The sequence below is a fragment of the Mesocricetus auratus genome, unplaced genomic scaffold, assembly GCF_017639785.1.
Source record: "Mesocricetus auratus isolate SY011 unplaced genomic scaffold, BCM_Maur_2.0 Super-Scaffold_15014, whole genome shotgun sequence".
Lineage (NCBI taxonomy): Eukaryota > Metazoa > Chordata > Mammalia > Rodentia > Cricetidae > Mesocricetus > Mesocricetus auratus.
Window position 1 is genome coordinate 17083523 of NW_024429186.1, and position 12582 is coordinate 17096104.

General features: G+C 42.9%; 2 protein-coding genes and 1 non-coding gene across 13 annotated transcripts in view; 2 read left to right on the top strand and 1 right to left on the bottom strand.

Annotated features, from left to right (window-relative positions):
- The window catches only part of Atxn3 (ataxin 3), a 40010-nt gene extending 33737 nt beyond the window's left edge, over nt 1–6273 (top strand). For 5 of the 10 annotated variants that reach the window (XM_013112218.3, XM_040742613.1, XM_005068397.4 and 2 more), the window contains one exon: nt 2280–6273. In XM_013112218.3, coding sequence (XP_012967672.1) covers nt 2280–2374 — 95 coding nt within the window. In that variant the 3' untranslated portion in view covers nt 2375–6273. The remainder of the gene's footprint in view (nt 1–2279) is intronic. The other 5 variants (XR_005876181.1, XR_005876178.1, XR_005876180.1 and 2 more) reach the window with 3 other exon arrangements.
- Nucleotides 6274–9177: 2904 nt separating this feature from the next.
- On the bottom strand, nt 9178–9283 carry LOC121139663. Its single transcript, XR_005876563.1, has one exon. It is a non-coding gene; the product is annotated as a U6 spliceosomal RNA (small nuclear RNA).
- Nucleotides 9284–11675: 2392 nt separating this feature from the next.
- Trip11 (thyroid hormone receptor interactor 11) overlaps nt 11676–12582 on the top strand; it is a 65827-nt gene continuing 64920 nt past the window's right edge. For both annotated transcript variants that reach the window (XM_013112187.3, XM_013112188.3), the window contains exon 1: nt 11676–12173. In XM_013112187.3, the coding sequence (XP_012967641.1) occupies nt 12035–12173 (139 nt within the window). In that variant the 5' untranslated portion in view covers nt 11676–12034. The remainder of the gene's footprint in view (nt 12174–12582) is intronic.

The following is a 12582-nucleotide window of genomic DNA, read 5'->3' on the forward strand; positions in this document are numbered from 1 at the left end:
TCTTGTAGACCAAGCTGGTCTTGAACTCACAGAGATCTGCCTGTCTCTGCCTCCCGAGTGCTAGGATTAAAGGCATGCGCCACTACCGCCCGGCCAGTTTTTTCTTAAAAACCTGAACATACAGCAGGATCCCTTTAATCTTAGCACTCCAGAACCAGAAGCAGGTGAGTTTCTATGAGTTCAAGGTTAGCCTAGTCTATATAGTAAGTGCCAGGTTAGCCAGAGCTACATTGTTTCAAAAAAAACAAGCAAGCTGAATATATACTGACCATATGATCCAGTCAGTATTCATGGGTATTTATGCCATAGATTTAAAAATGTATGTCTACACAAAAGTATATATATAAATGTTCATGACTATTTTATTGGTCTTAATCAAAATTTGGAGACAACCATACCTTCAGCAAATAAATGGTTAAGCAAACTGTAGTACTTCATGCCATACAGTATTACTTTCAGGATTAAGAAGAAGCCAACTCTTGATGCATGAGGCATCTGGTCTGGACTTTGGGATGATTATGTCAGATTCAGGACAGTCTGGAAAGGTTTCAATCCGAGGCGATGTTTGTATAGCATTCTAAACCTCCCAGATGTGTTCAGATAGAAATTAGGATAGTGTGGGCAGCAGGATTGACAAGGTGGGGGAAAGTTGGGCATGGATACAAAGCAGTGTAAGAGGGAGGGGATTGTGGTGATGTAATGGTTTTATGGGGTTTGTTTTTGTAGCACTTAGGATGAAACCCGGCACATGGTGCACACTGGGGAAAAAATTATACCACTGAGTGCCCCAACTTACACAGCTTAGGAATTGCCCTGAACAGGATGATGGGGAATGAAGAAATAACAGATACAGAGAAAAGCTGGTGTTGGGTAGGCCTTGTGCTCTGATGGAGGTGTACCAGCAGCAGTCTGGAAACCCAGTGCATTATTAAATGTAGCGCAAAGGAGGAGGCATGTGCATGCATGTCAGTGTGGTGTGGTGTGGTGTGTGGTTAGCTAATGTTCATAGGCGGTATCAGTAAGGGAGCAGTCTCAGATTGCAGTCATGCAAAAGGAAGCTATATTGATAGTTTCTGCTCACACTGGTTTTAGCTAATGGGCAACTGTCCATTATTAGCACCCCTACTTGGACCAGGAGAAGACTTTGAAATTTCTCTTGGAGTAGAGGAACATTCCTCTGAGCCTGACCCAGGGAAGGCTTTGCCATTTCCCTGTGTCTGAAACATTAGGGTCCTTGACACGATTGTGTTCATTCACATAGGACCTCATCCATTCCCCACAACTTAACATGCCCCTAGCCCTCTAGTCTTGGTGGTGGTGGTAGTGGAGTTTACATGTGTGATAAAATGCCATGTTAGGCATTTTGTCTTTAACAAAACAAAACAACCAAAAAATAAAGAAGATCCTTTAAATTCCATGTAGAACCACCAATGTTGTGCTACAGTTCATGTTTCAGTTTGAGCTTTAGGTATAGAAGATGTAACTGTTGTGAGAAATTGATCTGACAGATCCACAGGTGTCTTTGCAACTTCCTGTGAATTTAATTGTTTACAAATAAAACGATTTTCTAAAGAGGCCGATTTGTTAATAAACACAATAAATGTCAAATGCATTATGATAAATGAAAAAAGTCTACATTCAGAGGGCTGTGTATACTGTATGAGACCATGACTTACCAGATGGGCAGAACTATAAACAGACATCTGGCTGGGCTTTGGGTTGGCCACAGAGGAACTGGACAAGGAGGAGCAATAGGTATATGCCTTATATGATCTTTTGTTCTCTATCCATTTGTGGATTTTAAATAGTCACACAAATAGTATGTGAATTACAAGTGAAAAAAAAAGGAAACTAGGGCCAGCAAGATGACTCAGCAGAGAAAGATGTTTGCTGTCAAACCTGACAACCTGTGTCCAGTCATTAGGAACCACTTAGCTCTTGTCTGACCTCTGCACACAACATAGCACACTGTTCCAGCAGATTTACACAGTTAAGTCTTTTCCCCTTCATTTTGGACAGTTTTCCTGTCGCTTGGGCTGACTTCAAATGCTGTATTGTCAAGGACAACCTTGAAGTTCTGAGACGTCTGCCTCTATCTCTTGGTGCTAGGATTATAGGAGACTCTATGGCTGATTTTATGCCATGCTAGGGATTGAACCCAGGGCCTTGTGAGTGCTAGGCAAGCGCTCTACTGACTTAGCTACACCCTAGTTCAAAAGTTTGTGCTTTATGATTGAGAATCTTCCAGAAATGTCTCTGAGAACTCTTTTCTTTCCCAGCAGGTGATGCTGTGAGTGAAGACATACTTCGGGCAGCTGGAACCATGTCTTTAGAAAATACTAAAGATAATTTGAAAGCAGAAGGAAAAAAATAATACCTTTAAAAATCATTTTGCTACTCATACTTTCTAACATTGTCTGTGTGATTACAGTGACACTGGAAGGGATAAGACACTCTGGTGGTTTATAAGCAGATGATCAGAAAGCCAAAAAACATGTCATAGGACGAAGTAATGATCCTGATACCAGCCAAAGAGGCAGCCAGCAACTAAATTTCCCCGTTTGTTTTTCTCATGTGCAATATCGAACTGAAATTAGGGAGTGGACCAACTAATTAGCTCTTGCCTTTGAACTTGATCTTGTATTTTTGTTTTCATTTTCTCTCCATTGGAGGTGGTTTGGCTCACTTGAGCTTGTTTCATATTAGACCAACCTTTTATGGAAATGTCTGTCTCATTACTGAAAGCTAATCTTGTCTTCTTCCTGTGTGTGTGTGTGTGTGTGTGTGTGTGTGTGTGTGTGTGTACATGGGTGCTTCATTGGGGTATTTTCTCTTGGGGTACCAGCTCTAACGTGGTAATCTGTTCTGATTTTTTAAAGCCCTTTCTAGTGGGATCAATATTTCTTAACTTTGGTGCATTCCTATACTCTTCAGTCTGCGCTGCTTGAGTATTTGAGTCTAAGTGAGCTGGTTTGTGTGAGTATGAGCTTCTGGGTGCTTTTGTGAAGGTTCTCGGTGTGCCCTGGCTGACATCTCTAATCCTTCCATACTGTATTCCTTAAGTACACACTTCCTTCTTCCTTAACATGCAGGTCCCATGGATGTACTGCAGGAGAAGCTTGGCTTTCAGTGTTGGTGGCTGGTTTGTTTTAGCTTTTCTTTTATGACAGGAGCTTTGTATACTATTTACAGTAAGTCCTGGAATATATGCCTGCTTCACTAATTTTTTTAATAGAATAAAGCCTGCTGGGATGGTAGTCTAGAATGGGAAAGTGATTTACTAATGAAAATACATAAATATACTATGGGTTGACCCTGCAATCATGTTTAAATTGCTAGAGAGTTACAGAAGTCACAGAAGGCTCTCACCTATGAACACGAAAGTCCTTAGTTTTGGTAGACACTCTTTAATTGGAATGCACAGTCTTTCTGGGTTAGTGCTTTGGTATGACTTGGGTGAAAATAACTATCTTATGGGTGTCATAGATCCTGATATCTTCTCTCCCTCCTTTCCTCCCTCTCTGTCCCCTTATGAATGTGGACTTGTACATAGGTAAAATCCAGGAAGACTTTTTAGCCAGTAGCTTAGGAAGGAGAAGAATGGTATATTGCTCTACTGGTGTGTGCTCTGCACACGTTTTATCAGGGAAAGTTTTTTGATGTGGGATTTATTGCTGTCTAACTGCAAAAATTACAAATGTTTTTATTTATGACTATGGATAGGACAGATGGTTTTGCTTTGGTTGGTTACACTGGGGATTGAACCCAGGACTCCCTCCTGTGTGCTAGGCAGGCATTCTACCTCTGATCTATATCCCCAGTTCCAAAACAGGGAGATTTTTTTCTTAGTCATTTTGTGCCAATTAAAGTTTTTTTGGAGTTTGCTTTATGAAAAATTAGTCTTATTTTAAAATGTATGAAGTTTTCTTTTAGTAACTGCAGAAGTTCGGAAGAACTGTGCAACTTTAGGGTATTGGAGTTAGAACCTTACGATTCACAGTTAGGTGTTAGTCTGAAGTATGGAACTACCCCAGTGTGCCAGTCACATCATCTGGACGTTGACCCTTTTCTCGTTGAAAAATCACATTAAATGTTCCTACAGTTAGATTGATTAGCTACCTGATAGAAAAAAGAGAAAGCCAATATGTATTTCAGTTTTAACTTTAGAATTTTTAAAACATTCATATAATACACCCTAGTTAAAACACTTATGAAACACAGCATGTTGATCTTTTATTAGAGACATTTTAAAGAGAAACTGAGCATACATTGAATATCATTGAGTATATTTTTTTAGTTTGCTATGAATTGTATTTGGCAAGGCAAATCCAAAATCACTGTTGAACTGCCATCTCTTTTGGATTGACCCAGGCTTACCTGAATGTTTAGATTTCATTATGAATGAGTAGCCCATATCCAAAGATGCCAATGCTTATTATAACCACAGTGTAAAAAAGTGCAAAGGTTCCGGGAAGCTCTGGCTCATACCCCAAGAGCTGCCATTTACTGTACAGCATTGCAGGACCGTCGGGGCAAGGGAATTCACTGGTATGTTTGTGCTGTGGACTTGACTACATTTCCATTCTGTTTTTACCAATTGGGAGCACCTTAATGTTTAATATTTAAACTACTGGTATCATTTTTTCTAATGTGTAACTTGTACTACCAGATAAAATATGTACAGTTGTGATGCTAATGTCGTAAGCAAGGTTCTGCACATCTTTAATCGCAATACTCAGTGGGCAGAAGCTGGCAGATCTCTCTGAGTTCAAGGCCAGCCTGGTCTATATAGTGAGTTCCAAACAAAACAAGACAGCAATATGCAGATATTTCACTGCTGTGAATTGTTTGATACAGTAGTGCAGGTAAATTCTGCACTAAACTTTTAATACCTTGGCCACATCATTTACAATTCATAGACAGTATTTAAGGTGGTGCTTCCTCCCCCAACCCTGCCCTGCAAACTTGATTTTTCTTGATGAAACCAAAGTTAATGAGAAAGAATGCTCAAATTGAGTAGTCTGCATTGTTTTATTTAATATCAAGTTGATTAAAATAAGTTTTATTCATATCAGAGTCTAAGCCACACATTTTGAGTACCTGCATATCGATACTATTTTTAAATCATGCCAGTGCCAAGGGTTACTAAATTCTAACAACTGGCCCCTGTGACCTATGCAAGTCCAAATTGGGTAGTGCAGAACCAAACTGTGCTAACCGAAAGTCTTAAGTTGGGAAATCCCGATGTTTTAAATTCAGCACCGAGGATGCACTCAATGGTAGAGCAGTTGCCTAGTGGCTCAGGCCTTGCATTCAGTCCTTACCACTGCAAAAGAATGAAGATTCACATGGAATCTACGTTTTGAGGGGCCTTAAGGAGTACTTTCAAATGAAGTGTTTGCTGAACCTTAGTCCTGCCAAGTGTAGAGTTATGATGTATGTGACTTAAGAAAGACCAGATTGGATTAACTCATCAGTAGTGTAGATAATTTTTGTTTTTCATATTTAAAACGAAAACTCTCCCTCTATTCCTAATTTGTTTTTAATAAGCTAAAGAACAAATTGGTTTTGTATTTTTCAAAGTGTTATACATAATAAAAAGTTTTGTTGTAGTCATTCATGAATGAAAAGGATATTGATTTTGTTTTTGCAGATACTTTTTATTTCTGTAATGGTCTGTCATTTTAAGAATTAGCACAAAACAATATACTCCCTGAATTTATGGAGGTTTAGTAGTACCAGTAAACATTTTAACACTGCAGTCATAGATGAGGTACTAGTTTGAAGTGTGTGGGAAATGCAGTTATTTAGTAATATTTGTGTCTTGCATAGTTTAAAGGTGGTGTGTTTCCTGGAATTTTTTTAAAGATTTTTTTTTTTAGAGAAAGATAGACATTTGAAATGTGATTATCTAATTTCTACAACACTGGACTAAATAGGAATAACTTTTTTAAAAAAATGACTGTTCTGTATAAATAAAATATTTGAAACTTAAGTGCAAAAGCCGTGAAATAAAAAAGCATTGTCTTCTGGCCAATATGATGCACTGTGCAGTGCAGTTCGCTCAGGACCCAACCCTGCAGCCCTCCTCATGTGCTCGGTCTCCTGGAGTTTGGGCTGCCACTCCATAGGTCTTCCGTCTGTCTGCTTCTTCGAAAGCTGGGCTTCCAAAGCACTGTTGAACACTGAGGGTTCTGTTGATGTGGATGTTAATGAGTTGTATTTTAAATATCAGAGATTATTAAATAAAGAGAATGATTGCTTTTCTATTAACCTTTCTGTGTTCATTGTGAATTCTTAGCCTTGCTATTCAGTCTGTTGGGAGGTACAGATGCATGTCTGTCTGGTGGGAACGTTTCCCAAATGCTGTTTCAGGTCACAGTCAGAGCCTCTGTACCAGGACCTTGTAGCTGGAACTTGGAGAAACTGTCTGTGGAGTTGCATGTTTTTACACAGCTGCAGTGAAGCATGAAGCAGACCAGGGAGGCCCTCACAGATTCCTGTCAGAGAATATATTACCACCCAATCCCAGATACACAAGCCTTCCACAGTTCTCATTGCTTGAGGCTGAACCCAATGACCTTTTTTATACCCATTTCCTCTCCTCAGATCTCTTCCAAGAGTAGAATCCCTCATGATTCTTAACCTTAAGAGACAAATTTAATAACTTGCTTTTTCAATATGAGACCTTTTTTTTTTCCCCTTTGTTTTTTGAGACAGGATTTCTCTGTGTAACTGTCCTGGCTGTCCTGGAACTTGCTTTGTAGATCAGGCTGGCCTCAAACTCACTGAGGTCCACCTGCCTCTGCCTCCGAAGTGCTGGGATTAAAGGTGTGCGCCACCACCGCCCAGCTGAGACATTTTCTATATAGCCCTGACTTGGAACATTTGGAATGTGCAGCTTTAGACTCCGAGTGCTGGGTTTTCCAGTGTGTACTGCTATGCCTGGCTAGGATTGTTTTCTCTTGACCATTCTCTACCCTCTGCCAGGGACTGGGCCAGCCTTTGTCTCTTAGGTTGCCACAGAGAACGTTCATTCATACAGCATTCAGTGAACAGTTCGTGTGCTTACTATTGGCCTTGCATTGTTCTAGGTTTTGAGAAACAGCCATGAGTAATACTACTCATTCAGAATATGAATGCTCTCATGGCCTGTGCTGTGAGAGAAATGTTTAGCATATCGTGTGACTCAGTGGTGATGGGCCAAGTGTATATAATCTATTAGTTGCCTTTCTTGCCACTGTGACAGTGTGGGACAAGAGACAGAGTAAGTTGTGATCAGTTTGGGCTCAGGTCCCGAGGGTACAGGCCATCACGACAGGGAAGGCATGGCAGCTGCCACATCTTCCATCTTTTTTTTTTGTTTTGTTTTGTTTTGTTTTTTGTTTTTTATGAGACAGGGTTTCTCTGTATTGTTTAGGAGGCTATCGGTCCAGCCCGGCCTCGAACTCACAGAGATCCGCCTGCCTCTGCCTCCCGAGTGCTGGGATTAATCTTGGCAGATCAGGAAATGACTTGACAGGTATTGAGGCTGGCCTGTAACCTTCCAGTTCCGGCCCCTAGTACTGCTGCTAGGCCTCACCTCTGAAAGAGTTCCATATCCTCCCTAAACAGTGCCACCAGCTAGAGACAAACTCCATCTCACTCACCCACACCAAATTATGCAATGTAAACATTGATGACTTCTCAGTAATTATGATGATACTGTTTGGAGCCCAGAAGGAAAGGGAATACAGACATAAGAAATACTGAAGTATAAAATAATCTATTTTTCATAAAGGAAGTGGGTAGTATATAGTATTCATAAGAGAATGCTGGGAATGATGGCTCATGCCTTTAATCCTTGCACTCGGGTGGCAGAGACGGGGGGCTCTCTAGTGAGTTTGAGGCCAGTCTGGTCTATGTCGTAAGTTCCAGTCAGCCAGGCTACATAGTGAGATAGGGGTCGGGAGGGTGTAGCTGATAGCATTTTTTCTGACATAGGAATTTACTACTTAGAACCACTGAAGCATGGGGCTTCTCTCTGATGTGATGTGTTTAATTGTGCTGTGTTGGTCTTTGCAACTTCCTGAATGATGATCAGGAACACCCAGGGTAACTAAGGGTGTTTGGCATGAAAAGGAAGAATCATCTGTGATGATTAATCTTGGATGTCAACTTGACTGCCTGGGAAGAGAGAATTTCAATGGAAGAATTGCTTCAATCAGATTGACCTGTGGACATGTCTATGGTACTTAAAAAAATGTTATTACTAATTGATACAGGAAGATCAGCCGTTGTGGGTGGTGGTGGTGTTTGCTGCAGCTTGGGGTGATGAAACAGGAACCACACAACTCAACAAACGCACGTGGAGTTTATTGGGACAGGGAGCGGTTTAGAATGAGGCTCAGCAGTTGGGGTGGTTGAAACTGGAGTCCTGGAGCTGCCACTGGCCTAGCTCCACGCAGCCTCAGCTCTGCATCGCCCCAGCTTACCCGGTTTATGTGTACAGAGTCCTTATGCAGCCACTTAATGCACGCTGGAGGTAGCCTTGCAACACGGGGCCCTTTGAGCTGTCTAAGTATCTGTCTGAAGGCTCATTGTGTACTCTGCCAGTTGTCAGGGAGCGGGGCCAGTATAATGCTGGGATATCAACAGGCGGTACCATCCCTAGGCAAGTGGGCTTGTTCTATAAGAGCTGATCATGAACCTGGGAGTGAGCTAGTGGGCAACTTTCCTCCATGATGTCTGCTTCCGTTCTGGCCTTCAGGTTTCCTGCCTAATTTCCTGCCCAGACTTTAGCCAGTAACCTGGGAGCTGTAAGATGAAATAAACCCTTTCCTCCTCCAACTTGATTTTGGCCATGGTGTTTTCCACAGCAACAGAAAACCAAACAACCTTTTATAGTCAAATGTTATCGAATGTATGTTTTAAAGCTTGCTAGAAAAAAAATCAAGCATATGTAAGTAAAAGCAAGATTAGCACAATGAATGGTTGTGTACTCAACCCAATTTCAATAATGACTGGTTTCTGACAAGATGCTACCATTTTATTTTTGAGACAGGATCTCACCACTTTACTCCTGCTGGGTTTGAGCTTGCTATGTAGACCAGGCTGGTTCGGGGCTCATAGAGATCCTCTTGCAACCTGAATGCTTGGATTAAAGGCATAAACTACCATGCATGGTCTCTGACAGTTCTTTTTTTGGAACACTTCATGAATTTGCATGTCATCCTTGTCAGGGGTCATGCGAATCCTCTCTGTATTGTTCCAATTTTAGTATATGTGCTGCCAAAACGAGCACTTTTCTTTTTTTTGGGGGGGGTTCAAGACAGGGTTTCTCTGTGTAGCCCTGGCTGTACTAGAAGTCACTCTGTAGACCAAGCTGGCCTGCCTCTGCCTCCTGTGTGCTGGGATTAAAGGGGTGTGCCACCACTGCCTGGTTCTGACAATTCTTTTAATGTGTGCTCATTTTTGTGTGTGTGTGGGGGTGATGGTGGTGGTGGTGGTGGTGTATGTATTAGTGTAGAGACCAGAAGGCAACCTTGTGTGTCACTCTCAAGAAAGCCATACATTTCTTTGAGACAGGGTGTCTCACTGAACTGGAACTCACGGCTTGCCTGGCTGGCCAATAAGCCCAAGTGATCTTCCAGTCTCTGCCCAGCATTGTGGAACATACATGTGCTACCATGCCTTATATTTTTTATGTGGGGTCTGGTGGTTGAACTCAGATTCTCATGTTGGTGGATAAGCACTTATTAACTGAGCCATCTCCAACCGGATTTCTGACAATTCCTGTCTCATGTTCTCACCATCTTTTTGAAGTACATCTAAGATATCATGTACTATTAAGTGTACTATTAAGTGTACCATCACAAAGGCAAGCCACAGGTGATGGGCAACCCCCATGTGACAAAAACATGGTTTTCCTATAGAGGAATAGAAACAACAATATCCAGCTGTAATGAATAATCTGAAGTAAACTCATATCTGATGCATTTGGGAGGAGCACAAAAGCACATTCCAAGAACAACCCTGTTCTTGAAGAAACAGGGGTCATAAGATTATTGTTGTGTCATTGGAGTTTTCTCACACTCAGAATTCTCATACAATTCCATTCTTGGACAGTGTTCTGACAGACATGGAGCTCTAGAGGATTTAAGCCTACAGAAAATATTAGCTTAATTACAGTTGCTAAACATTTCAATCATTTGTGAACCCAAGTCTTGAGTTCATGAAACTCATCATCCCACAGTCCTGTTAATGGCCTACCAGTCCCTGTGACTTGCCTTCTTCATATCTTCTAGGTTCTCAATTACAAATCTTCCCCAATCCATTCTGCTCAAGACATCCTTGCTTTCTTACAAATTCTCAAAATTGACCAGGGTTCTCTGTCTAAAGGACTTTGCATTCAGTTGTATCTGTCTGTCTATACTTTTCCCCCCTATATGTCTGTATATCTCATTTTTTCAAGTCTCTATTCAATATTACCTTATCATTGAGGCCTTAACCATTCTCTACATTACCAATGTTCCACTTACATGTCATGTCCATATTTTCCTTTACCTGTTTTACTTTTCTCCCTAATGTCAGTCATTATTGCCTGTGTTAACACTACATTTTGTCTAGATGTGCCTTCCTATGGGAACACACTCTTTATAAGCCCATAGACCATTTATCTGCTCCTGCTGTGTCCTCAGTGCCCAGAACAGTTAATTATTTGAGGATTATGTATGTGATGGTATATGCTTGTAATTCCCAGTACTCGGGATGTAGAAGCCAACCTGGGTTATAGGAGCTCCTGTCTCAAACAACGCTTGAGGGTGTAGCTAAGCCTGTATGCACGGCATGCACAAGTCTCGGGATTTAATCCTCAGCATCAAAAAATTTTCCATCAAATCAAGCTGAAGATGTAGCCTATCAACCCCACCATTGCAGACAATGCTCTGGTCTGCTGCTTCTCCTGGGTTTGTGTTTTTTTCTCTATGCATTTTCTCGCCTTCCTTAATACTTTCCATATGTCTCTGTCCAGTGCCTTGTTCTGGGACACAGAAACTGAAAACCCCTCAGAGGCTCCCCCAAGTCCAAATAGATATCTGATGCGAATATTCAGATTCCAAGAAGTGATAATTCGGTATGGGGGTCATCAGATTCCACATACTGGGGGATATTCCTAATGTTCCTTTAGGTACAAGGTAACTGGTGAAAAAACAAAAACAAAAACAAAACCCATACAGTGGTGACACAAGCCTTTAATCCCAGCGCTCGCAGAAATAGGCGGATTTGAGTTCCAGGACAGAGAATCCCTGTCTCGAAAAACCAAAAAGAAAACAACCAAAAACGTGCTTTCTACTTGGACTCTTGAATTGCAACACGCTTTTGCAGCCTCGTTTCCAGCCTCACAGCGGCGGGAAAAAGAGTAATGTAGGTGGGTTGAGGTCATTTCCCTGGGTGGTGGGACGACCCTGTTGAACTTTTTCTCAGCAAAGTAATAGCTCCTACAGATACGATTAAGGAGACGTCCCCCCCAAGGGTTGCCTCCGCCTACAAACAAACGTAGCTGCGCAGACGGAAAGCGTCAGGCTGCCACCGCCTCTTTGGTCTCCACCTCAGCTGGTTACCATAAGGTACCAGTACTGCCCGCCCTCATGCGTTCCTCCGAGATCCCACAGTCCTTCGCGCGTAGAACGCACTAAGGGGTCTGTCTACGTCACCGCCGAGCATCTCTATGGTCGCTGCCGCTTTCCCGGCGGTGTCTTGGCGGCCGGCGTTGAGTTGGCAGGACTGACCCAGGAAACTGAGGAAAGTCACTAAAGCTGAGAAGGAAGTGTTGAGGTCTTACGGCGGGAAGTCGTGGGAATGAGCAGGGGTCCCGTGGGGGCCGCGGAGCCCACAGCGGCGAGCCCTTGGTGAAGCGCCAGACCGGGCCTCGGCTTTCTGACGCGGCTGTCGGTGGGAGCGCCGCGTCCTGCGAGCCTTCGGCGTCTGGATCCGCACCAGCAGCCGCAGCGTTCAGGGACATTTGGAGCGGACGTCGTGCTCTCCACCCGCAGCGATGTCGTCCTGGCTCGGGGGCCTCGGCTCCGGCTTGGGCCAGTCTCTGGGTCAAGTAGGGGGCAGCCTGGCTTCCCTCACTGGCCAGATCTCAAACTTCACGAAGGATATGTTGATGGAGGGCACCGAGGATGTGCCAGGTAACAGCTGGAGCGGGCGGCAGGGCTCGGCTGGGACCCGGAGAAAGCCCGCTCGGCTCCGGGTCCATCGGCACTTTTTCCTTTGCACTCTCCCCTTGCCTCCGCAGACGCTTTCTGTAGCCTGCAGGACCGCTGGTGGAGACTTCGGGTCTCCCCAGGTCCCTGAATACCCTGGATAGCTCAGTAAAGTGGAGCTGGTACTTTTACGCGGAGTAGGATCTTACTGGGAGGCCCTTGCTCGTTTCTTTCTTTGCCCTTAGTTTGGGGGGCGGATCTGATTTTGATCCTGTTCCTTTATTTTGACAGCTCAAACGGCATGGAATTTTTTTCTTAAATACTCACAATTAAACATTTGGTGACTCTTGTCTGTCTTTAGCACATTGTCAGGGGAATAGGGCTGTTTATCTAG